Source organism: Hesperophylax consimilis, chromosome 1 (genome assembly GCF_061612785.1).
Source record: "Hesperophylax consimilis isolate HC1 chromosome 1, BYU_Hcon_1.0, whole genome shotgun sequence".
Taxonomy (NCBI): Eukaryota; Metazoa; Arthropoda; class Insecta; order Trichoptera; family Limnephilidae; genus Hesperophylax; species Hesperophylax consimilis.
The window spans coordinates 246,674-273,527 of record NC_142836.1 but is presented as its reverse complement, the minus strand read 5'-3'; the positions used below and the strand labels follow the sequence as shown (position 1 = coordinate 273,527).

The window sequence follows — 26,854 nt, the reverse complement described above, 5'->3', positions numbered from 1 at the left end:
ATTGTATATCTTAAGAAGACCTACAAAAAATTCAATAACAAAATGATATAATATGTCTATCTCCTAAGGATGACTCCCAGTGACTGAATATTATATTATGTTGTACCTACTGGTAGATGGTAGCTATCCAAAGTTGAAAGTATGAATATATCCATATCCAAGTATGGGACGTACTTGACTTATTTTAACAAGTGATTCCTGACTTTATTTTGAGACAAAAATTTCTTGAATATTTAATGTTTCTTTTGTTTCAAAAATATATATTTTTAAATTCCCACATCCTCACTTGACACTCGCCTGAGTAATCGTTTATCCCCCCACATCAATCCCAGCTTTCAAATACCTACAGATTTTTACGTTTTTAGTCGAACCAAAAAAAATGTCACCGGGCACCAAAGTATAAAATAATGTGAGAATTCACTGGTTAAAGTAAGTCCAGTACGTCCGTTAACAACCCGTATACATATGGGATAACGAGTTCATTGGTGAATTAACAAAATAAATAATCAATTAAGCGGGTAGGTTTCAGGTAGAAATTGTGATGAGAGTAAACCACCTAAACCGCGCGGTCGCCGGTTTGCGGTTTGCGGTTTGCGGTTTGCGGTTTGCGGTTTGCGGTTTGCGGTGCTATTCTGACATACGACCCTACACAACTACAATTATACCTACTACCTACATGCCCTTCCCCTCGTTAGCTAGCACTCAAATTATCACATTTTTATTATATAAGACTCACGCGTTAAGATTTTATGTTGTTAAGTCTTTTTTATGTTAATAATATGAGAGACAATGATAATTTTTCCACTTTTGTGATTGTGAAAGTTCTTCATTTTTTTTCAAAAATATGTTGTCTTTTTGTTTCAGATGCTGTCGTTCTAAAAGAACTGCTCATTTAACTGTTAAGTCGATTAAAAACTTGATTAATTGTTAACAAAATACGTAAGGGTTGGTAATAATTCTTCATCTAAAGCTGACTTCATTTTATCGAATCTTAAAAAAATGACGTTTGTTTTGAAAGCTCAATAAAATAAAATATATCCAATATAATGGACAGAATTGAGTAAAACTGAAAATTTTCAAAATAGATTTTGATTATTGAAGATCATCATCAGCCTCTGTCTGCCGTGGCTGGTAGCCGGTAACTGGTGACCGGTGACTAGTGCCTAGTGCCCGATGAAGTGGTGAGGTATGAGCGTCGGCAAGGGCGGCGTGGAGGCGCGCAGGGGCGAGGCGGAGGGTGCGGGGGTGGGGGACTCGCCCTTGGCACGCGCCTGCTGCTGGGCACGGGGGCCAGAGGACGCAGAGCCCGAGGGGACCGCCCAGCGACAGCAGTTCTACCACGACAGTCGCGGCAAGTGTTGCAGGAAACTGCTCCGGCACAATGGATATCCTAACAAGGTACTACCGAACTACTTTCCTAGTAGTATCTAATACATTAGGCTGTGCCACACGTACACTTCGGAGCGGCGGTACCACGTGCCGATCCAGACCGCCGCGCAGAAAAGTTTTACAATGAACTGTGCTGTAAACCGTTACCTTACTTTAGGACGTCACTTTTCTACGCGGCGGCCTGGAATGGCGCGTGGTACCGCCGCTCCGAAGCGTACGTGTGGCAGAGCCTATTAGGTTCATGTATCCGTAGTAAATTTTATTATGCAATTTTTTTTTCATGGTGATTCCTTTTCTCCAATAATCGCAGGTTTATTATGAGATTAAAACTACACGGAGTTCACGGGCAACTGTAGTGTCGATAGTTTTACTACAACCTTCGCGGTTACAATGATGCCATAAGAACGGTATTTGGTCGTTTGTTGAAGTGGCTCGTTTGAAGTTAGTAGAAAGAAAAAGAGCGGTCACTTTTTCTGCGGTGGTAAAATACCTAGCCGACCGGTGTTGCCCAGACATAAATAAACCACCCACCCTAGTGGATAAGAATAGAAATCATTATACCCAGTTATATTCACCATTTGAAAATAAATTCATATTATATTATAAGTGCGATCCCCGCGGCTCTGCGAGAAGCAGTCATATATCTTTTTTTCCTTGAGATAAAATCACAAAGCCCTCAAAACCCAGAACTTGCGTGATATTAATACCGTGGAGAAAATATTTTTCAAGCTATTAAATTACAAATACATCAATTTATTTTACTTAGTTTAATATTCCGATAACCACTATGGCTGCACCGTGCCAGCTCTCGCTGATATCGTAAACTCAGTTCCTGTGCCGGTGCTTGCACCGGTTCTAGCTCCAGTTCCAATACTAGTGCCGACCCACCGTACAGAGAGTACTAGTACTGTATTATAGTGTTTACCAGTGTATACTCTGCAGTCTGCACACCGTGCGGTACTGCTCCGTTAGTGCGGGGTACACAGACTCATATTAGTGGAGAATAACGAACAGCTCATTTGCCCGTATAATTTGGCCCATTTTGCTCAATTTGCATTTCAAACGAGGGACTATGAGTGTTCTCGGTCTCGTTTCTCCTCTAATGCCATTCTCTAACTCCCCTTTTTGTCTTGCTTTTTAATCCAGCAGTAATCAGTTGGTGATTTTTAAAGTACAACTATTGGAGAGTTTTATAGTGACTTCGTACGAGCTCTTTTCATTTTGAGATTAAACATAACAATTATCTACATTACCGTGATATATATAAATTGAAAAAAAAAACTTTTAAACTTAAGTGTCGTTGAAAGTTTAGTAACTATTAATATACCAGTAATAGGCATATTCAGGATTTTTATTTCAAAATAATCGATTATATACGTATTTTTCAAACACCCGAAGGGTTTTTACAGACAAAATACAGATAAAATAACGCAAAAGTTTAATACTTGAGTACTTGTAATAAATATCATTAGATACAATAAATCGAACAACTACCTTGTATCGAGTCTTAACTCTGTTAGGTATATAATGTTTACATTTCACCAAATTAATCCGTTCTATTTGAAGTCATAAAATGTATTAAAACGGACTTATATCTATAACATCGGAGTATATGTTTCCCAAATTCTCGATTCGTCTCATAGTCGCGTAATACTGTGACGTTGTAGAAGAATTGCTACAATAGTATGGTAGGTACGGTCTTGTACTGTCCTGTCAGGAACATGGAACAAAATTAAATGTAGCATGTCAGGGGTATTCAATAACGAATTAATAATTTTACTAAATAAACGCATTAAATCGCACATAATTCTTCTTTCCGATAGTTTTAATAAATTTAATGAGTAAAGAAAGTAACCGTAATTAGGCATTCTCTAGGAATACCTACTATAAAATTACATATGTAGAATTTATTTTGGATTCTTTCAATGGTGTGTGAATTCATAATTTTGCAGACCAAACTGTGGAATTATACTCGATATGATTCCTTACTAGTGACGCATAAATTTTTTTGATAGTATAGATATTGTGAAAATCATTAAGTAATCTTAAAATAAAGCCCATCATTTTCAAAGCTTTGTTGGATATGAATTCTCTATGCTTTATTAAATTGAGTTTCATTTCAAACCATATACCACAAGAAAGAAAATAACGATATATCACTAATGGAATAATCAAAAATTATAGGATTCCTTGTTCGATAAAACCTCATAATTTGACATTTGTTTATGTTGAGTTGCAAGTTATTTTCTTGACACCATAAAAACAGTTTGGAAAAGTTATTTGACAATATATGGCGATCATTAACATGTCTTATAGCTTTAAGTAATTTTAAATCATCTGCAAACATTAGGACATAAACATGATTGAAAAAAAAGAAAAAAATATTTTTAACAAATAACAAAAACAAGATAGATCCTAAATGTGACCCTTGTGGAACGCCACTCGTAGCAATACATTTTATGATGTTATGTTAACAATTTTAACAGCCTCTCCTTTTTCATCCTCTGTTAATTAAATAACTTTTTAACCACTGATATAGTGATCCATCTATACCGAGTTTATACAGTAATAAATCATGTTCAACTTTGTCGAACGCCTTACTGAGATGTGTATAAATAGAATCAACCCGATGTTTACTAGACTAGGACAAATAATTTTGACATATTATCAATTTAGTAAGAGTACATTTTCCGGCATTAAAACCATGTTGCTTAGGAAAAAATATTTTTTTGACAGAATTTTTTCAAACATTTTAGGAATTGTCGATAGAAGGCACACCGGTCAGTAGTTAACCTCTTCGTGTTTATCATTTTTTAAATAAGGGTGATAAAACGGAATTTCCATGTATTAGGAAAACATGATGTTTGTAAAGAATGATTGAAAAGCAAATACAAATGATTTGCTAGATTGGTGGCATAATAATTAATCAAAAATATAGGAGGATTATTATCGGGTCTACCACTTTTGCCTTGATGCAGTAGTTTTAGTTGAGACCAGATGTCATTATATTCTATATAAAGAAGAGATAAATTTAGATTACGATTAGTAACAAAATTTGATCTAGCATTAACACAAGTTGAAATATCACAGTCCTAAACATTTTAAAGAAATGAGCGAAACGGTCAACGATGCTTTGAGTATTATTGGCTTTTTCGCCCGCATATTCCCCGCTATTTCGGTAGATGTTACTTTTGAAGCTGTCATTTTTTGACATTTGACAAGTAGAAACTACGCCATTAATAAAAATGGAACGATACACGCTTCAATAACGCATTGAAATTATTAAAATTCACTTGAGTGAATCAAATGCAAATCATTTTGAGTGATGAGGCCCATTTCCACCTCGATGGATTCGTCAACAAGCAAAATTTTCGCATCTGGGGCTCGAAAAACCCAAGAGTTATTGTTGAAAAGCATCTCTATCCTCAACGTGTGACTGTTTGGTGCGGTTTATGGTCCGGCGGAGTCATTGGACCTTACTTTTTCGAAAATGAGGCTGGAGCAACAGTTACGGTGAATGGATTGCGCTATTGAAAGATGATTAATGATTTTTTACAGCCGGAATTGGATGGTATTGATCTGGACAGCGAAATTATATAATTTAATTTCAACATAACGGCGCTACGTGCCACACAAGCAACAAAACCATTGATCTTTTACGATTGAATATCAAAATGACACCTCTTATTGGAAAACCCTATACTTTACATTATTGTTTATTGAGTTTTCAACATTATTAATAAAATAATCATAGCTTATTTTTGACAAGATTTTACAACATTTTCTAATATTTTCAACTTCAATGTAATTTGATAAAGATCTCTTTTCTTTATATTTCTTATGAAAATCCTTTTTAAGAGCAATTAATTAAACAAAAAATTTATTGAACCACCTCGGATCCTTAGATTCTTTAAAATGAATGAGTGGGATAAAATTCGTGGTAACTTCATTCAGCAAAGCTTAAAATGATTAATTATTTTGATTAATATCACCTACTTTAAAAATGACCAGTTTACCGCAATTATTTATATCACGATAGTTAGCATTTTTGGAATTAATTGAGTTGTAAGTTTTCGATTGAATTTTTTAGTGCAAGGAATGAGAATAGTTAGTAGGGGAATGGCGGTTGTCTATTGGAAGAATATATTCTAATGATCTGTTAATAATTATATCAATCTCATTCTAGAGAAAAACTAATCAAGTAAACGATCAAATTACATACGTTTTTGAATTGGGTTAAATTAAAAAAAAATAATTCATATCCAGGATTTCTCGTTTGCAAGCAGTTACTGGCATGGGATTATAGTTATTGCCAAAAACGTTAAAATTGCAGTCAAGTAGGTTATAATCACCGCAGATGATGATTTTAAAATTTCAGTATTTCGTTTTCAATAGCTCGTCTTCACAATGTTTATTATACACTGATATATTGGAATTCGGAGGTATATACACAGTTCCAATAATATTTTTATTGAATTCACCACTTAACATTACGAATATTGGTTCTACGTCACTATTTTTATTTTTAAGGGCTTTTGAAGTAATCCGTTTGTGGACCGCTATCAAGACTCTTCTCTTCTTATATTGGAGCTGGTATTCTGTCTACTTGGTGGTATGGTGATTGTGTAATCCCAATAACGCCGAGGAGATTATTAACTAGGTTTCAGTTAGCTTGATGACGTCATGTGAAAAAGTCTGGGCACTTATTCTAAATTCTGTTTAGTTCTGATATGCCCCTAACATTCTGGTAGTAGAGGATGCGCTTTTTTAGCTGGAGTTTTTTGTAAAATATTGACAATTTTAGGGAAGTTATTAATATATTTTAGGTTAAATTGGCTTCACCATTTTTCTTTCTGGATTCCTGTTCTTCCCGAAGCATCATCAGTCTGGTCGTTGCTGGCTTTAACACCGTCTTTGAATTTTCTTTTATTACTTAGGATTGTTCGGACAAAATGTTCCTCTTTAATTTCTTATTTAATGGGCCAACATTTATTTGCATTTTTTTTTTGTTTCTAACCTTTACGATATATGTTAATATCTTTAACACTTAACGAATTATCAAGATTTTTAAGAGTCTTCGTAACCTTGTTGACATCATCTGAAATATTAATTAAAGTAAATTCTGACGTGCTCTCCAGGGACATTGGAGAAAATGACATTTTTGCATGGAGTTTCCTATCTTCAATTTCCAATAACACATCACAAACCTTAATGAAAGATATGTGGGATAAGCATCTATTGACTGGGTATTCACTGCATTTTTTAAGGTTGTTAATTCGCCTTCCAATATTTCCATTCTTACAGCCATCATTCCTGTGGTTCCCAACAGTTATGGGTGTTATTTTTCCCACCTGTTCCTCCGTTAACTTGTTTCCAGGATCATTTATAATTTAAATATGTGAACTTATGAGTTGAGAGAGTATTTCATTTAAGTCCATAATTTAATTTATAGTGAAAAGATTTAACAATAGCGCCTATCTGTCTAAATTCTAAATTAAGACACTTTCGGCCAATAGAGAGATATATGACAGTGCTTTCGACCAATGGCGACACAATGACAACAGTTGTTCTTTACGCCTGTTTGTTTGGTCTACTTACGATATCAGAAATGTTTTTTAAATCACTACACAGCTCACTATACACTGTGTTTCAGAAATCTAATTAACTGTAAACTACAAACACCAACTGATTTCAATTATTTAACACTTTATACTATGTTTTGGCAATTTTAATGTGGAGCATATTTCACTGTATTCTTCTAGACTATAGGAAGGTAGGTTGTTGCTTTTTTTATATTACAAATTCCAGCATTTTATTCTTAGTATTTTATTTTTAAAATTTATCGATTAGTTTAAAATAAGTGGTCATTGTGTTTTCATGAACAAAAAAATCTCGTTTTTCGGTGACGTTTTCGTATTTAAATCTAGCCAAACCACTTATCATAATAATTTCAAAAGTTAGTTAATTTTAAAAGTGACAAATGTTAAGAAATGATTTATTCTATTGAATATTAAAGTAACTAATTGACGAGCCCAATCATTTTCAAATACCATTGAACCCCCCGTGTTATCACTGTTGATTAATCTTTTATATTTTTATATATATGGTTGAAAAAAAAAGATTAATTTGAAGGGATAATATAAGTTGAAATGAAATCAAGCAGAGTTGTAAAAAGAAAGGCTGAAAATGAAAAGTCCCCACCGGCTGAAAGACCGACAGCTGACAGCCACTCCGGCCCGGCTCACCACTCACCACTTCACCACCTCTGTCCCGTACCCTCTCTAGGTCTACAGTAGTATACCTCTGAATTGGCTCGTTACGCGTTGGTATTCGTTAACACCGTAATCTAATACTGTCATTTGAAGGGCTGGCATCAATATATGCCTAATATGGTTTACTTTATACTTGTAACCCCTACACAATGAAGTAACACAATGCGTTATTTACGGATGGGAGCAAGTAGGAAAGTATAAATACTTTTTGACGTACTTGCATATTTACATACTTACGTAAAAACCTTCGATATATATATATAATTATTGCTCCTAATTTTTATTAAATAAAAGCTCTCAACGTAAAATTAAAGCGTAACAAATACTCACAAAAAAATAAACATAGCCAATGTCTTTAATTTATTTATTTTTTAATTATAAAAAAATGACATAACAGAATAAATACAAAATCTATTGTCACAAATAATTTCTCAGTAAATCAGTTTAACCGGTAATAAATCATTCAGTTAACACAATAATAATAAAAAAAATAATAATTGCAGAACTTCATAATAACATTATTAAATTTGAATTCAATGAATTAAACACAAAAACAATTAATAGCTAAACATCGTTAAAAATACTATACGTAAAATAGTTTTAAAATATAACACTTTGAAACAATGAATATCGACATCTAACAAAGGGTGGATAAATTTGAAAAGGAGTTTTTTGATTTCTGGAATTCACAGCTAAAAATGTCTAAAAAGTAATTTCTTCGTTCGATACTCGATGGTTTTCCAATTTTAGAATTTGATGATGTTTTTATTTGCTTCTTTTGTAAGAAAATTACTTCAATTAATTTATTACTCCTTTTTAACACCTTGCAAATGGGTAAACTGTTCAGCCATCCATGAGTTTGTTTCGCGGATTGTTGCGATAATCTCTCGAAACACACGTTAAAAAGGCAGAACTCTCATCGGGCTGTTGCGATAATCTCTCGAAACACCCGTTTAAAAGGCAGAACTCGCATCGGGCTGTTGCGTCTCTCGTCTGTTAATCTCTCCAAACACCAGTTTAGAAAGGGGATCTCGCCGTTGTAAAAATCTATATAAATTTGATTTCATTCGTATTACAGACGGATCGTGTCAAATCGAGAAACGTTATAAATAAATTAAGGTAAGGCTCTAGACCTGTGATCCGCAGGTCGCGGGCTCAAATCCCGGCATCAAGTAAATTTTAATTAATTTATTAATTTGTGTTATTTCACAACGTATTCATTTAAAATAATATACGGTTGCGAGAAGTTCTGCGGTATTCACGTAAAAAAATCATAAATCGTCTCATTATTTATCGTTATTTAGTCTTTTGATATGGCATTTCCTCGAGCGACCCCGACTTCTTCTGAGAAGAAAGTCTAAGTACAAATTTTTTGTCGTAAAAGAAGAATGTTACGAATAATAGTGGAATGTGCGAGATTGTATGAATAATTCCTTTGTAAACTCGTTAAAAAATATTCTCCAAGCGGGCGTTAGCAAGTCACCACGGTGGGAATTCTGAAACGACTTCTGCATCTGTAATTAATTCAATTGGCACCTCTCTGATGGGGGGGGAGTAGTGCGAGGAATCCCTTATTCGGCGCCTGAGCGATAACCCGCCCGATGCCGCCCACGGCCGCCCACTTCCGCCCATCGCCTCCCATCGCCGCCCATCGCCGCCCTGCGATAGCCCCGGGTGCCAGAATACTGATACGCTGAACACTGAACAGGGACAGGAACAGGAGAGACTGAAACCGACTGCCAGCCACCGCGTTCAGCTGCTTTGTAATTCCAAATTGACACCACCGAACACTGGAATGCGATTTCGTATCGCTTTGTGAGGAATTGCTTTTTACCTTATATATTTTATTTTACATGGGTATGTTTTGATAGCACGTTACCTTTATTTGTCTTCACCAGACAACGGGGGCGGGGCGGGGGCGGGGGCGGGGGCGACTGGCTTATTTCATATTCACGCGAAGGGACCATTATTTAACCATTATTCAGTGCCTCTGTTCCACACTTTGTATAGAATGTTTGTTTACTGACGGCCTCCACAAAGTTTTACGCATTAAACTTTCAGTGGTGAGATTTGGGATTCGATTCCATGGTATTAATGAATCTAAAAAAATGTCTTCACAGCTGTCAAATACGAGTATCTATACAAATATGAAACAAAGATACTTATGAAACAGCACTTCTCAACAAAAACACATAAAATCTCAGGCAAAGATACATGTTATCGATTACACCAATGATTAAAAAAACGTTGAGTTAACAGAACTGCAAAATAGGTTACCCGAAAAAATAATATACATTTTTTTATTTTTTTTTATTTTTTTATTAGTGTCTATTTAATAAGGTGTGATGAGATTTACATTATATAAAAATCTATAATATTTCATTCATATAGTTTCTTCTTAGTCCTCCTCTCTAGGTAGTCCTGTGCTGAGGCGGACTGGTAGATTTTTTTGATTTTCTGTTATTTAGTTTCTATGATGTTTTTAGTACATTTTCTAGTATGTCTGCATCAATTTCTTTCACCCATGTTTTGATTTTTTCCTTAAGCTTATTTATCTTTTCTATCTTTTTCAAACTTGGAGGAAGGATATTGTAAAGTTTGGTTGCCAGATATATGTGGTTTCTTTGGCCAAAACTTGTCTTGAATTTTGGAACATCTCGTATATCCCTTTTTGAGGCTCTTGTATCATGTATCCGAGTTTCATTAGGAGATTTTCTGTTTTTAAAATGATGTATTAAAATATTCTTGGCATATAGGGTAAGATGGGGGAATGCCGGTCAGCGGGAAATGCCGGTCACTGTGGAATACCAAGTTCCTGAATTATTTAAAAAAATGATACCTATACCACCATCTAGTCTTCACTGGGGACAACTAATTTACATGGCCGCGGCCATCTTGCATCGCACGTCAGTATGGCAGTGCGTCGTTCATGTTTCGGAGTGTTTTGTTGTTAAAAATTGGAATTTTCAATCAAAGGAAAGCTTAAGTATATTATTTACGGCTGGATTTGCTTTTATCACCAATTATAACAAATTTGTTATCATTTTTTATGTGCCGGTTTGATTTTTGATAGCTTATTTAGATTTTTAGTGAATGTCAAAGAAAACATTTCTTTTGTTTTGGGGTTATGCCAGTTACTCGAAGTGGGTAATGGCAGTCACCGACCGGCATTACCTCATATGAAAATATAGGGCTAATTTACATGATGTGGCTTCTATATTCAACAAAGCCTACTGTGACACGGCTACAATTCAGAAAGGAGTTTCTGGATTTAAGGCGAGTGGAATTATGCCTATCGATCCTGCCGTTTTTGGAGAAGAAGATTTCATGGCCTCAGACTATCTATTAGATTTTCAAAACGACACTGTTACTGTGATGAATGATTCCACAGCTAACCCTTTGGACCATGATCAAGCACCATCTTTTACCTTTCCGCTTGAGGCCAATAATTTGCCAGGACTCAGTGCCCAAGTACAGATTACTCCTGAGGCCAATAACTTGCCAGAAACAAGCGCCCAATTACTGAATACTCCCGAGGACAATAATTTGCCAGGAACGAGCGCCAAAATACAGAACGCTGTATTGTCTCCGTTGCCACTTTTGACAACTCAAGCCATAAAACGTGCAAATACCAAACAACACTCTGCTATCTTAACAGCAACACCCCTGAAAGCAGACTGTGATGGACTCGCCCTGGGATAAATTTTTTTTATTGTTGATTTATTATGGTGGGAAAGAAATTTTCAGTTGGTCTCACGACATAGGAGATTACCAGATGTTGGACAACTGATTTTAAAACAAGTGTTTAGATTTATTAGGGTAGAGAGAAAAAAAAATGGGAACATGCACTGTATCGGCAGAGACCTCCGTGATGGTGGTTGATAATAGTAAGCCGAGCTAAAATGCTGGTGGGCCAACACGCCACTGGACTGGGGGTAGTCAAGTTTCATCCTTTGAACAAAGAGTTAGACATTTTACTGGAGAAGTAACAATTTATTGGTTTTGAAACGATTTAAAATTAATGTGACAGGTTCTAGGGCCATAATTGATGTGTTCCTTTAGTGCATTTCTGTCTTTTGAAAACAAAAAGCATTCAGAATTCAAAAGAAAATAAATTAGAAATCGCATATGGTGATTTGGGGGGTTGGTTTGAGAAGGGGGAGTCTGGATTTGAAAGCGCGGGGAGACGGTCAAGGCAGTCAGCGTTGAAGGTCGGAAGAAGCAAGTCGATAGTCGTGGTTAGAAAAAGCGGGTCAAGACAGTCAGCGTTGAAGATCGGAAGGAGGAAGTCGATAGTCGTGGTTAGAAAAAGCGGGTCAAGGCAGTCAGCGTTGAAGGGCGGAAGAAGCAAGTCGATAGTCGTGGTTAAGGAGCGCGGGCGGGTAGTCAGTTTTTGGGAGTCTGGATTTGAAAGCGCGGGGAGACGGTCGGGACAGTTAGCGTTGAAGGTCGGAAGAAGCAAGTCGATAGTCGGTGGTTAGAAAAAGCGGTTCAAGATAGTCAGTTTGAAAACGTTGGGAGGCGGGAAATAAAGTCAAGGGGGTCAGAGTTTCAAGGTCTGGGAGACGGTCAGGAATAATCAGGATCGGTCAGCGTTTTAAGATAGTCGAGTTAGTAAAAAACTAGGAAGCGCGTCAACAAGAATTAATCGTCGGGACGCGAACACGGCTAAAATCATTTAGTGTAGAAGGTGCGGTTTTCTAACAGCATGAGTTTTCTGCATGTGACTGTGTTTGTTTTTTTATAATTATTTGGATTGTTGACACTAAGATGTATCGGTAAGTCTATTATAATCTAATTATTAACACTTATTTCCTTAATGTAAACCAAATAATCCAATTGTATTTTGAAGTAAGGGTATTCAACTTGAGCACTATAGGTACCCGTTAGCGAAGGAGGTCATAAATTACGAGACCTGGCCATTAAAAAAAAGGGACGAAGAACGGTTACCCTGAAACCGCTTTAGATCATCCAACAATAGACATTGTTTATGAGTTTAAAATGATTTAATAATTCTCTAGTAGTTATATTTAGCGCCAAAATTTAAAGAACACAAACCATTGTATTTATGCAGTGTTTTTATAGTAACGGATAGAACGGTAAATTAAATGCTTCAATGCCTGTTATTTGAAAATGAGTTGTCGTATCCTCCTTGGGAATTCAACTTATTCTATACGGAATTCATAAAATATATTTAATTAAATATAATTTATTCAAACATCGCTCTTTTAATTCATTTTTGAATCGGAATAACGCAGCGGATCGAGGCTAGTCGCCGAGAGAGTGCATCTGTCTGGCATTCCTATTCTATCAAGCGAGATTTTAATTTTTCATGGGTTTGACGGGGACGAAGTATACGAATTTTCCGTAGGCTGTCCTATCTTACCAAAGCGACAAAAGCGAAGGGAACGAAATTTGTAATTTGGCTTGCCTAATAGGGACTCTTGTGTTAGCAAAGTCGATAACCCTGGATACCGATATAACGTCTATTTTAGTATAGCAGCGCCGGCTTTTTCCCCTGCTATTGGTGTGGTTGAGTTATTCCCGTACAAGCACCGGTTTCTGTCAAAGGTGTTGGCGGACCAGCCTTAGATAGTCACCTGGAATAGACCCCTGTTTCGAGTATTTTCAGCTGGTGAGAGGACGCTTTCACTGAGTTCAGATCGAAGGGAACGAAAATTGCTAATGGGCTTTCCTACTTGAGTTAGCTGGTAGACGAAGGAACAAAGCGGATAAGGGCTATGCTATTCTTGGCTGGCGTGTGAGGAGGATTTTCTCGCTGACAGAACGAAGGGATCGTGACTAATATGAAGTTGTTTCGGCGCTTTCTGACGTCCTTCCTGTCAAATTCAATAAGTATTTACCCCACTATAGGAGGAGAAGTCATCCAGAATTAGGTTGGAAATTGACTCCGACTGAAACCGTTTGAGCTGACGGAGATCGGATGATTTCAGATTCACGACCTGATGATTCCAGTATTCCTGATCCTTAGCGCCGGAAGTCGAGGATATCAATTTCTACCATTCTTTGATATTTGAAGCGAACGGAGGGTAACAAACGATAGAGCGAATGACCATGACTTTGAAGTGGGGTAAAATCTCCCGTCTAGGAAACATTCGTTATGTCGGATGGACGCCCTCATCCAAATTAAATATTGACATGACTATTTTGAGTGTGGACGAAAGACTTGAAGTATGATCTGTATTGTACATATGATAAATATGTGTCATTACCTCTACTGGAACGAGAAGCTGTATAGACTGGAGCCAGGAGCTATTTGGAGTAGCGTGACTGCAGAGGCGAAGTCGAACAAACTGAAGCTGAATTCATCATTATCCTTACGAGCGTAAACCAGAGGGGTGTTCACGGGACTCCCGAACTCCTGACGTTGCTGATGCAAACCACTTCAGTATATGTTTATGTTTGAGGTTAGTAGAGTGGACTCCTAATTTTCGGCATGCTGGCGAAGCTCAACTCATCATCGATTTGGGGGAGGTTGACGCGACCTAAACCTCGCGCTACCCACGTGGCCCAAATGGTTCCTGACACCAGGCTATCATGCCACCGGACCGGAGCAGCCCCTTGTACCTAACGGTATAAGATGAATCTTCATCATTCATCATCAACATCAACATCAACAGTTACCACCAAGGACCCACATTCCACCTTCATCACCCTCCGGCAGGAGGCAAAACATGTCATTATTTCATCTGTCGCTGAGCGATATTCAATTCATTTCTGGAGGTGTTGGGATTGGACCATCAACTTGGCTGCTCTCGAGCTGGTCACGTTGATGGGTGGGATTTGGACGGAGACCAATCGAAAGCAACACATGTTTTGTCTCTAGCTATTCCCGAAAATACCTACTCATAGAAATAACTCACAAAACTAACAATCCATAGTCAAATCATTAACTTAGAATCTTGTGCATCTTGAATTGAATTGTCTATAGTGAATTTCATGTACTTAATTTGTAATTAATTGTCTCATTATATTAGCACATTATCAACTGCAGCAACCGGAAACGTTTGGGCGAGCAAACAAGGTAGGAAAAGGTAGTTAAAATCAGGGTAGTCGGTCATTGTCTTATTTTCAAACCATACAGAATGTAACACGCCTCATCTAAAAAGAACCAAAGTTACCACAACCAATTAAAAGGATCCTTCAATGAATTAATCCCTGTCGAAACAAAAAATTGACACAACGTGACATATTAATTCGTTAAGATTGAAGGGTTGATAAACCGCGAGAAGAGCCAAATCAAACGAGCAAAAGATTAATCCGTTAACGAGAACGTTGAGCGAGGGGGAATACATTACAAGACTTAGAAAACAAGGAAAGAAAAAGACAAGAGAAGTTGTCAAAAGATAGCAAGAAGATTGACAAGAAAACTGACAAGAAAACTGATAAGAAAAAGACAAACACCACCATCAAACGAAGACAGCTTAAGACCAGTAAGAAATCAAGGATCGATTCAGAATATTTTTCTTCAGATGAAGAAGTTTTGGCTTCTAAGAAGAAAAAGTCAATCCCAGACTCGTCAGATGAAGAGAACCTTGAAAGTATAGATGATAGTGAGCAAAAAATATGTTGCGTTTGCAAAGAATTTGGGAAAAATGAAATTTGGTTCAGATGTCGAGGTTGTGGAAAGTGGGCACACAAAGAATGCACCGGAACCGATTCTCCTGACAAATACGAATGCGATTCTTGTGTGCGTAGAAATAAAGTTCTAAAACGCCTTGATTTAGGTATAGCTTTTTAAATAAGAACTTTGGTAAATCTTTGTAATAAAAACATTGTGTTACATTTAAAACATTGTTTTACTGATTTCTAGTCATTATTAGTTTTTTTTAATGCAAAGCTCTACTGATTTTGAGCGACTGTTATTACCCCTCATGGTGACTGCCATTTCCCGCAAAGTGCGGGCAATACCAGTCAATGAAAGGTTTAAAAAATGTAAAAAAATAATTAAACTACTTAAGCTGGGTTATTTACAACATAGTAAACATAAAGTGTACTATTTTAGCTATATGAAAGTTTAATTACTTTTACACAAAGTTCTTTAATAAAAGAATTATGTCGTTTTTCGCTTAAGTGACCGCCATCCCCCCACCTTACCCTATTTGTTTTAAATTTAGAATATCAAAACACTTGAAAATATCTTTTGAGGAGGTTCTGATGGGTAATTTTAGTATGGTTTTTATAATGCTCTTTTGAGCAATATCTAAGTAGTTCATATTATTAGCTGTAGCAGATCCCCATACTAGAATTCCGTACTCAAGACGGGATTGAACTAAAGCATAAAATACTTTTTTAATGTCTTTCCTAGGTAGTATGTTTCTTAGGTTTTTGAAGAAATATACAAGTCTCGTAAGCTTTTTAGTGAGTTCATTTATGTGTATGTCTCATCTATTAAAACTTTTGAATTTAAAATACCAACAACTACACAAATACGATATAAATAAAACCTACCTAATAATAAAAAAACACACCGAAATAGAAAAAAAACTAAATTGTCTTCTCTCCACACATACAAGAACGGATTTTTATAGGGTAAAACTAAAAATATATACTTATATAATGCATAATTTTCATTCTTTGCATTTTTTTTTATAAATTCGTTTATTCGAACGAATAAGCAATACTTATATATAAATATATTTGTTAATTATAAATTCATTATTTAAAAAAAAAATTAAGCGTTTGAAAAACCAAACGAGTAAATTTGTCGCTAGGAATGTGGTAAAAGAAGGAACCTGAGTTCTAATTGATATAACGCAAAATCCTATTGGTAAAGCTGAGAGATGTGTGGAGGGAGATTGGGGGGTTAAAGTTTAGAATGTGTGGGTGTTGAATGTATTGCAGATGTAACGGATCCATAGAGTTATTTGTGTTTTGAAAGTATGGAGTTGAGTTTCGGATTTTAGTATATCAATATTATAATATAACTAGCCGACGTGGGCTCGTCGTCGCTGGGGGTTTTCTTTAGGAGATAGACATATACCACGGTGTTCTTTTCTGTAGGCCTTTTTAAGATACACAATTCCGTAGCACATTATTTTGATGTATCTTACAAGGTTTAGCCAGCGTTAGCAATGAAAAAATATTCGAAAGCTTGAAAAATATTTTTACGACTTCATTATAAAACATCGACTTTTCTCTAGTTTCTATAAATACAATATATGTGTAAACCTTTGGGAAGAAATTTTCTAAATGATAGTGCAAACCCTATCAATATCCGTTGGGTAACTAAGAATAACTATGCGCACATAAAGACAGACGCGGATGGCGACTTTATTTTATACTATTTTAAGATTTTTAGGACGTAAATACGATATTGACAACATTTCCTAGCACGGTCAGCGATTGATAAGAAATTCGTACAAAGAAAATTCGCCAAATCTCCTTGGCTGTCAGTTAAATTTGGGTGACTGTTGATATAAGCAACTTTTTAAATAATATCGTTTTTTATGCAAAATTAGTAGTTTATCAATGAACGGGGGGAGATTAACGAAGCTCCTTGGTTTGAAAGACGTTAGACCAGAGGTTCCCAAACTTTTTTGCCCCGTAGACCACTTGCCAAATATATATTTTTTCCGTAGACCCCCTGCCTACCGAATATTGAATTTTCCTAAAACTATTAACGTCCCATGTGATAATTTCTCTTTTTCGTAAGAAGATTCCCTTCCCTTGCCTGTCCAACAAGCGGGTGGCGGTTTAGTTCCTTTGTCTTTACATTGTGCAGACAGGGGCGCCCTTGTGTGGTACTACACCAAATGAAAATGGAGCAGGATAACGGGAATTTCGTAACAGAATTTCTTAACAGAAATGTATTATTGTATTATCATGTATTCTATAAATAAAAAATAAAAAAATATTATCATGTATTCTATAAATAAAAAAAACAGTCAAAATATCCTAAAACTTAGTTTTGAAATCTGTGTGAAGTACATTTAAATGTAGAACGTCATTATTAACCTGGACGTTTTTCAAAAATAAGTTGGGAATCAAGGAAAATTCGCAGCTTCCGATGTGCAATGTAATACTGACGAGAAAAGGAACGTATACTTTTATTTATATACCTCAATAAACAACTTTACGAAATATAAGAATACAAATATCAAATAAGTAATTTCTCAGTCTATTATTAGTATCACGTAAACTGTGTTATTTGTGTTAGGTGTATTGTGTCATCTACGGAACTCCGTTACGGACTCCTTTACGGACTTAAGGTAAATGGGGGTCCGCTCGTATGTACCCCCATTTGAATCTCGTGGACCCCAAATTTTTTTCTCGCTGACATAGACCCCTAGCAAGCCGATATCGACCCCTGGGGGTCTATATAGACCACTTTGGGAACCTCTGCGTTAGACGTTTAAAGTTTATTAATTAAATCCGTTCGAACTTGGAGAGACACTTGTTTCGTATATCTAGTATTATTGCTAAATATCTAATTGACAAATTAACTCCGCTGTGAATAAATATCTTATTATGTAATTAACTCCCTTTTTAATGTCAAAAAGTAAATACGGGCTGCCAATGCATATTTTATGATAAAAACACATAAATTTGTTTTTGACCACTATTGTTTTATTTTCACTCTACCGGTTTCGGAAGAACCCTTCCTTCGTCAGGAGAATATTAAGAAGTTTTTAATATTCTCCTGGCGAAGGAAGGGTTCTTCCGAAACCGGTAGAGTGAAAATAAAGCAATAGTGGTCAAAAACAAATTTATGTGTTTTTATTATAAATTATGATATGCCACATAGTGAATGCTTTTTGCAATTGCATATTTTATGATTCGGAATGTCAAATTACTCTAGTGTTGCCAGTATGTTGACGAATTTGTGGTAGCATGGTCTAACTATTGATACGCCAACCGCTATCTTAATGCAAATCCATATACGCTAGCAATACTGGAAGCTGGGAAATGAATTGATGTCAGACGGCTACGAAAAGTAAAAATTAATAATAAATTGACAATTTCGAATTTAAATAATAACTTTAACTTACATTGGCAGTCCGCATGCACTTTTTGACACTAAAAGTTAATAAGTGCATATGGTTTTTAGTTAACAACTAACAACTTTTGTTCTTCTATGTAAGAACAGAATTAATTGATCGCGTTTCGATCGTTTATACAATTTCTTTCAACTTAAATGCTTAGTTAATTCACCTCAATTCATGTTATTTTGCACAAGGAACGACATTATCCAAAAAGTCGTGCATATTGACAGCTTATCCGATATGTTTAAAGCCTCTATCGACTATCGGAATTATATTAGACCGTGCTCGCGAATATCGCTATCAGCCGCAAACACGTTTCTATATAAACTCCCAGATTTTAATTATCCTGAAAAGGTAGTTCTTATACTAGTGTTCTTAAAGTGCGTCCTTATAAGTGAAATATGCCAAATTTTTTGTTTTTATGTTAAAATAAATATAAATGTATTGTGTTAATTCTAATAGATAGAACATTTTCAAATATTGAAAGTAAATTTTTTATTCAAAAAATTTGACAGACATAGTTTTTTTGTTAAGTGCAGTATGCGCTTACAGATACATGCCACATATTTTATGCTGGGGTGGAGCGATGACCGATATAAAGTTACGTTTTATTTTTTGTGTGAACTTTCGAAATGGGTCGGAAGGATTATAAATCATGATAAGATATTCTTTGGACGAATTGTATGCTTTACGACTCTTACCCGTAATAAATAATAACTAGCAGTTAAAAACCCGCTCCGTGTGGAAAAAATCTATATATATATATATCTTATGTATCTTTCCATGAACTATTTTATTTAAGTTTCTATTTTACTTTTCAATTAATAAGATTTACATACACGGTTGTTTAACAATTTCAAAGTTTTCACCACGTGTTTTAGTAAGACCGTAAATATATATTTTACCGACGTATCGTTCTTGTTTAATTCGAAGTTCGACTTTTTAAAATCGTTAAGACATGAATAGATATCTTTAGATTGCTGTAGGGTGAATTCACGAATAAATTAAAAACAAAATCAGCAGTTCTCAAAACTACTCTAAATTGTAAGGTTAAGCTTCACAATAAAACTTTATACATATTTTTTAAGGGTTAGATGAATATCCCTAAACGTACTCAATACTCACACGTAGAAAGTCAAAACAGCCAACCGCTCAGCAGCTAACAGGGGACGAGTGTCCATTTTCTACCAATTTGTCACGTTTTCATTGAAATTCATTTGATGTTCGTTAGCGCAGGCCGCCGGACGCCGGCGCCGCGCCGCAGACACTCTTCCTGGAATCTGCACTCTGTAGTCTGTAGTCCGTCCTGTACGTACTCCTCGTTATTTCAATTATTACTTCGAGGGCCATCCCCACCATTATGGTGGTCCTTGGGGCGTTGAGTCGTGTAATATTATTTTGACCATGACTTGTTAACTTGGTTTCTAAAAATGTGCTTTCAATGTTACATAAAATATGTATTTAAAAACTATCCAATATTAAAAACTATCAATATTGCTTACACTTTTCTACGTATTGTAAGTGTGCATACATAAAAAAGTCAATAAAATTAGTTTGTTTTATTATCTGAAAAAAAATGCAACAGAGATTGCAATATACTGTTTCGATTCCGTCATTATTAATTTTCTCAACATTACTCGATATTCGCACTACACTATTGACACGGACGCACAGACATAAGAATATATAGACTAGAAATTAAAGGTGAGGGGTAAAATCAACTGTTGAAGAACGAAGGGGGTAAAGCTGACTGTGATTCGTCAATAAATCAATCTGACAGTATATAGGCATCTCGCATTTTAATATCACCATTTAGTTCTTAAAAGTAAAATCTGCTTTTGAATGAATAGACATTTTTACATGGGAGCGCAAATTACTCGCCACGTTATGAACAAATTTGCGAAGTCCAAATTCGGCAAAAAAAATTTCTTCTATTTTCAGAGTCGAATATTTTGTTTACGTATTTAGTTAAGACACTTTTATAAGTGTTCATAATTTACTTCCCAGTAACAACGATGCGCACACTTGAGAATCGCTACATTCGACCAGATGTATCTCGATGTAATAGTATATGTTTCTACAACTGATTCATATTATACGATGTGAATAAGCTTAAAATGATGCTTACATATGGAATGTAATACGACAATTGGGTTTATTCTCTTTTTCACATCTATTTTTACAAGTTTTCATATCACAAGCCACTATTTTGCCGTGTTATTTCATAAAATGCCTCGACCATAACTCGACGCTAGTTCGAACAAGAATGATGACGTCACATTCTCAAGATTCAAGGGAAGCCATACGCGAGCCCAGCCGGCTCCAATGGAACCGGTATGGGGAGTGGGGAATAATACGCTTTTAATCACTTAGGGCAGGTCTACTAATATTCATATGTCTATGCACGGACGTTGATTTGCACAAAGTGCTTTGCAGAGTCGAATGTTTTCATACTAATTATAATGAAAAATAATTGTCCTCCCTTTTGAAATATAATCCATTTATTTATTCCAATAAATATTCATAACAATTTACAAACATAATTCAGACATAACATATCAGTACGTACGTATAATACATATCAGTATAATAAATACTTATCATTTTACAAACATATCAGTTATATTCAACTATTTTTACTTTGATGTAGAACGGAGATGTTTTAAATACATCGAAAAAGTCTGTAAATGTATTGGCAGTTTGGTGAAATTGCGCTTGTTGGGAGTGATATGAATAGTTAGTGCTATGGTTGTCACAGTACAAAAGATGGTGGATCAAGTAGATTTAACTGGGACACGGTTATAATCACAAACATCTCTGCCAGATGACCAGATGTATTTGCACCAATATGGTGAACAAACTCAAAACTAAATTTAGGGTTTGTGAAGCTCACGACATTTATTATTATATTTTCGTCACTTAAACGTATTTAGGCACTGAAAATGGGGTGACCGTAGCCTCGGTAGCTCATGTGGGGTTGAATCCATAATCTATTTGTTGATCTCCAAAAAGCTTTCGACAGCATGTCTCAGGTCTAAGATTTAAATGACAATAATATAATAAAAGTTTATTGCAATGCGTATGCAGGGGTATTGCAATGCAATAATTTCACATTTAAAAATAACAGACGATTAATAATAAGAATATACAGATAGGCAATGTGAAAACTAATAAAACGGCAAGGTTGGTGGAGATCGACTGACGTTTATTTAGTTTATAGATACATCATAGATGGAGCTAGTCACACATATAAATTTTGTTATATAATTCTAACACCCTCTCGTAACAAAATAAACTAAATACCATTCTAACAAAACAATATTATGAAAATGGATTTAAATTTCCGATATGCCCATTGAACTTAAATTTTTTTGATGTTTATTCGAACAAAGACTTTTTGTTAACAAGTCAGCTGGCATATTGGAAGTTGACACATATTCAAGCATAACTTTATTATCAAATACACATTCTCTGACAAAGTGATGTCGTACATTAATGTGCTTGGTGCGTTTATGAAACAGTGGATTAACAGACAAATTAATAGAACTTTGACTGTCACTATATAAACATACCGCTGTATTTATATGTTTTTCTATCATATCAGATAATAAGTTATTTAAGTAAATAGCCTCTTTGAAAGCTTCGGATAGAGCCATATATTGTGCTTCTGTACTAGACAAGGCAACTGTTCTTTGCTTTCTAGATTCATAAGATATAACACATCCTGACATTATGAAACAGAACCCAGTATATGACCTTCTATCTAAGGTACATGATGCCCAATCAGCATCTACAAAACCATGTAAAGAATAATCACTTTTCTTATAAACTAAAGCATACTTTTGGTTTTTTGTAGATATTTTAACAATCTTTTTAAATGTTTCCAATGAGTTTCATTATAACAGCTATTATACTGACTTAGGTAACTTACGCTGTAAGCAATGTCTGGTCTTGTCAACACAGATAAGTACATAAGACTCCCTATTAACTATTGGTATGGATATTTTATAATATCATCATTTTTATTTACATCTTTCTCTAATTTTAAATTAACTTCCATAGGGGTATCTGAAGTTTGACAATCTGACATATTGAACTTATTTAAAATATTGTTTACAAAAAGCTCTTGATCAACAGTAATACAATCTTTTTGAGCATTCACTCTCATTCCTAGACACTGTTTAATCTCACCTAAATCTTTTATCTTAAATTTATCGATAAGTTCATTCTATAACTGTTCATAATAATTTTCTGAATTATAGAATACAAAGAAATCATCCACAAATAATGCAACAAATATTTTAAAATTTTTATTACTTTTTATGAAAAGACAAGGTTCATATTTGGATTTTTTATATCCTAAGTTCAATAAACATTCTTCTACTCTAATATACCAACTCCTAGCAGACTGTTTGAGACCATAAATGGCTCTTTTTAATTTCAATACTTTATTTTTACAATCAACAAAATGAGAGTATTCTGGTATTTCTGTAAAAACATTTTCCTTAAGAAAACCATTTAAGAATGCTGTTGGTACATCAAGGTGGTTCATATTGAGATCAAGTTCTACACTCAAGGCAAAAAATAATCTAAGAGTGGAATATCTTAACACTGGTGAGAAAGTTTCGGTAAAATCTATACCCTTCTTCTGAGAAAAACCTTTTGCAACAAGTCTTGCTCTGAAACGCACTTCACCATCACTGTTTTATTTCTTTTTAAGAACCCACTTATTTTTTACCACTGTGCCGTCCTTTGGCCTGTCCACTAGCTCCCAAGTGTCATTATCACTAAAAGATTTTAACTCCTCCTTTATTGCAATTTGCCATTGCACTTTTTCGGGTCGAGTTATAGCCTCAGCGAGAGAAATCTGTTCACTTGACACGTCTTCTATACACAAGTTCGTGTAACCGTAATAGTCTGGTTTACGTTTAGCTCGTTTTTCTGGAACAATATTTGCATCAGCGGGAACAACATTTGTGTCAGCCGGGGTCAAAGTGTCATAAAGACTGTCATCTGAGTCACTTGTCGATTCAGCAGGAACATAATATGTAACGTCATTCACATCATCTTCTTCGATATATGTGCTATTCAACTGAGTTCAACTTCGATATATGTGCTAGTCTCCTGTGTAATCTGGTTGCTGTTTTTCTTCTACGAAAATAGTTGTTGATGAACTGTCATTAATATTTTCCATCACTACAACATCTCTGCTGGTCATAATATGATTGGTCTTCGGGTTGTAAAGCCTGTAACCCTTAATGTTCTCTGGGTAACCAATCAGGATATATTCTTCAGCCTTTCTGTCCCATTTAGTCCTCTTTGCTTTCGGAACGTGGACCATCACAGGACTGCCAAATATCCGAATATGGCCGAGATCTGGTTTTTTACCTCTCCAAAGCTCATAAGGTGTTTTTTGTAATCCTGATGCCAAAGTTCTGTTTCGTAAGTAGACTGCAGTATTCACTGCTTCAGCCCAAAACTTCTTATGCAAATTAGCCTCAAACAAAAGGCACCGAGCTCTCTCCACCACTGTTCTGTTTAGTCTTTCGCACAGGCCATTCTGTTCCGGTGTATGGGGGTTCGTCATTTGATGCACAATACCATTTTTATTCAAAAAATTATCAAATTCTAACGAACAAAACTCTCCACCATTGTCTGTTCTCAATACTTTGAGTTTTCTGCCTGTCTGTGTTTCAACAAGAGCTATAAACTCTTTGAAATACTTAAACACCTGATTTTTGGTCTTAAGGAAATACACAAATGCCATTCTAGTATAGTCATCTACAAAAAGCAGAAAGTACTTGGCTTGTCCAATTGAAATTTGTTCCATGGGTCCACAGACATCGGCATGAACAAGTTCTAGCACATTTTCACACCTTGACCCTTTGTGTGAAAATGGCATTCTCGACTGCTTCCCTTCACAACATGTGATGCAGTTGGACTTATCAAAGTCAGCCTTATCCGGGTATAAAATTCCTTCCACAGCACCATCCTTCATAGCATTCAAAGTTTTACTGTTAATGTGTCCCAACCTTCGATGCCATATTTCACTAGTCACATTTGTTGCTGAGCACGCAAACAAATTTTCTGACTTAATATTCAATCTGTACACTCCATTTATTAGATTTGCTATTCCTACCAGCACATTCTGTCGATTGCGTATATAGCAAACTTCTGATTCAAAGTTAACCTTGTTTCCACTTTGAATCAGCTGATTTACTGATAACAAATTAGTTGAAAGGTTAGGCACACATAAAACATGTTTAACAGGGATATCAAACTCCGAATTGTCCACTACGGTAGTAATCATCGTCTTTCCTGAGCATATAGGTAACTGGTATTTTGTGTTGATTTGCAACTACTATTTCTTTTACTTTGTGTCTGTACGACACATTTTGTAAACAATTCTTATCAGTAATCAAATATGAACTTGCACCCGAATCTACGTACCAATCTGAATCTTTGAATGTTCCATTCAAAAATATCGCACTAAATGCATTACTTTCACTTTTATGCTGTGAATTATTATGGCACTTATTCATATAATGTCCGAGTTGCTTACATTTATAGCAGCGGATTGTTTTGACAGAATTCAAAGATGGCGGCGGTAACTCTTTCGATTTTGACGTAAAAGCAGGGTTGCCATTTTTCTTGCTATTTCGGAGCTGCCAACCTTTTGACAAAAAAGCACTATTTGTTCCAGAGCTGCCAACTTCCGAACTCATGTCCAACAATTTCGACTTTATAACATCCGTGCTGATGTGCAATCCACTATGCTCTATGGCCATTACTAAAGGAGCAAACCTGTCTGTTAGCCCCGCCAGTAATAATGACCCGATCCACTCATCAGTGATCTGGAAGCCGGTACCTTTAAGTTTCTGTGCGGTATCAACCATTTGCGTTACATAGGCACCCATTGACTCGGAGTCTTCTAGTCGAATAGATATTAGCTGACGAAGTAGACTGATGCGACGAGTGAAGCCACAATCATCATATAGGGCCTTCAAACGCTTCCATACATCTTGTACTGTTTGCTCATTTTTGATGTGAACATAAATTGAAGAATCAATCGTCATAATAAGTTTAAATTTTGCCTTTTTATCATCCAGACTTGTACAATCAGATGATTCTGGCTTGTGAATATCCACACCATCCAACATCAAAAAATGTTCAGCTGCAAACGCCCACTCATCATAATTTTCACGTCCCTTCAATTTAGGTACATTCACTATGTAACTTCCCGCCATGTTGAAATAAACGCACACCGAGAACGCGGTAACAGATTGACGATCACAAAAACAGTTATTATTGCGGCGATTAACACTGTTTTTATAGAGTATATGATATACTGGTCACTGATTGTCCAACTAAATAGTATTTTATGCAGGAAAACTTTGATTTAACGCTGATTTTACGCGAGTTATAGCCCTGGGCCCAGAACCTAATAAAACGGCAAGGTTGGTGGAGATCGACTGACGTTTATTTAGTTTATAGATACATCATAGATGGAGCTAGTCACACATATTAATTTTGTTATATTAAGTAGGGGAGTAGAACATCTCTCGTTTCCAGAGGGCCATTAGGGGTGACACCATCCAGGCAACCATGGCAGTGATAATTGTGTTCTTTGATTGACGTAGTCTGCGCCATAATCTTCCCATGTAGTGGCGGAGAAGCGCTCTGAAAGACTGCACTCGTCCCTCTAGGAAAATTTATTGTATATAACGAGATCTACTATGGAACAAAAAAAATCGTGGAAAATCACGGACTACATTGATCGAAAATTAGGTGATTTGAAATCAAAAATGTTTTAAAAAATTCGAGACGACGAAATTAGCTGGATTAAAAAAGCTACCCGATTTGAAAGCGACAGATAGGGCGAAATCAATAAAAAAATCTCGATTTACCGAAACAACGCTAAAATATTAAAAAAGACTTTGAAATTAAATAATCGTTGCTTTAGAAATTAAGATAGCCGAATCAGAACAAAGAGAATTAACAAAAATATATGTTTAGGTTACCGGATTTAAAGTATCGATTAACAAACCGCCGTATGAAAAATTCAAACAGAATTACTTCTGCCTTCGGAATAAATCTAGAACCAGCGGACAAATTCAAATATCTAAAACCAAGTGAAACAAAACCTCCTTGTTTAATATTTATTATAAAAAAACGACAGTGATTAGT

The 26,854-nt window shown here is 35.6% G+C and overlaps 1 protein-coding gene across 1 annotated transcript in view; it reads left to right on the top strand.

Annotated features, from left to right (window-relative positions):
• The first annotated feature begins 1,188 nt into the window (after positions 1–1,188).
• LOC149426077 (uncharacterized) overlaps positions 1,189–26,854 on the top strand; it is a 126,125-nt gene continuing 100,459 nt past the window's right edge. Inside the window, exon 1 of the mRNA XM_089635207.1 lies at positions 1,189–1,398. Coding sequence (XP_089491333.1) covers positions 1,189–1,398 — 210 coding nt within the window. The remainder of the gene's footprint in view (positions 1,399–26,854) is intronic.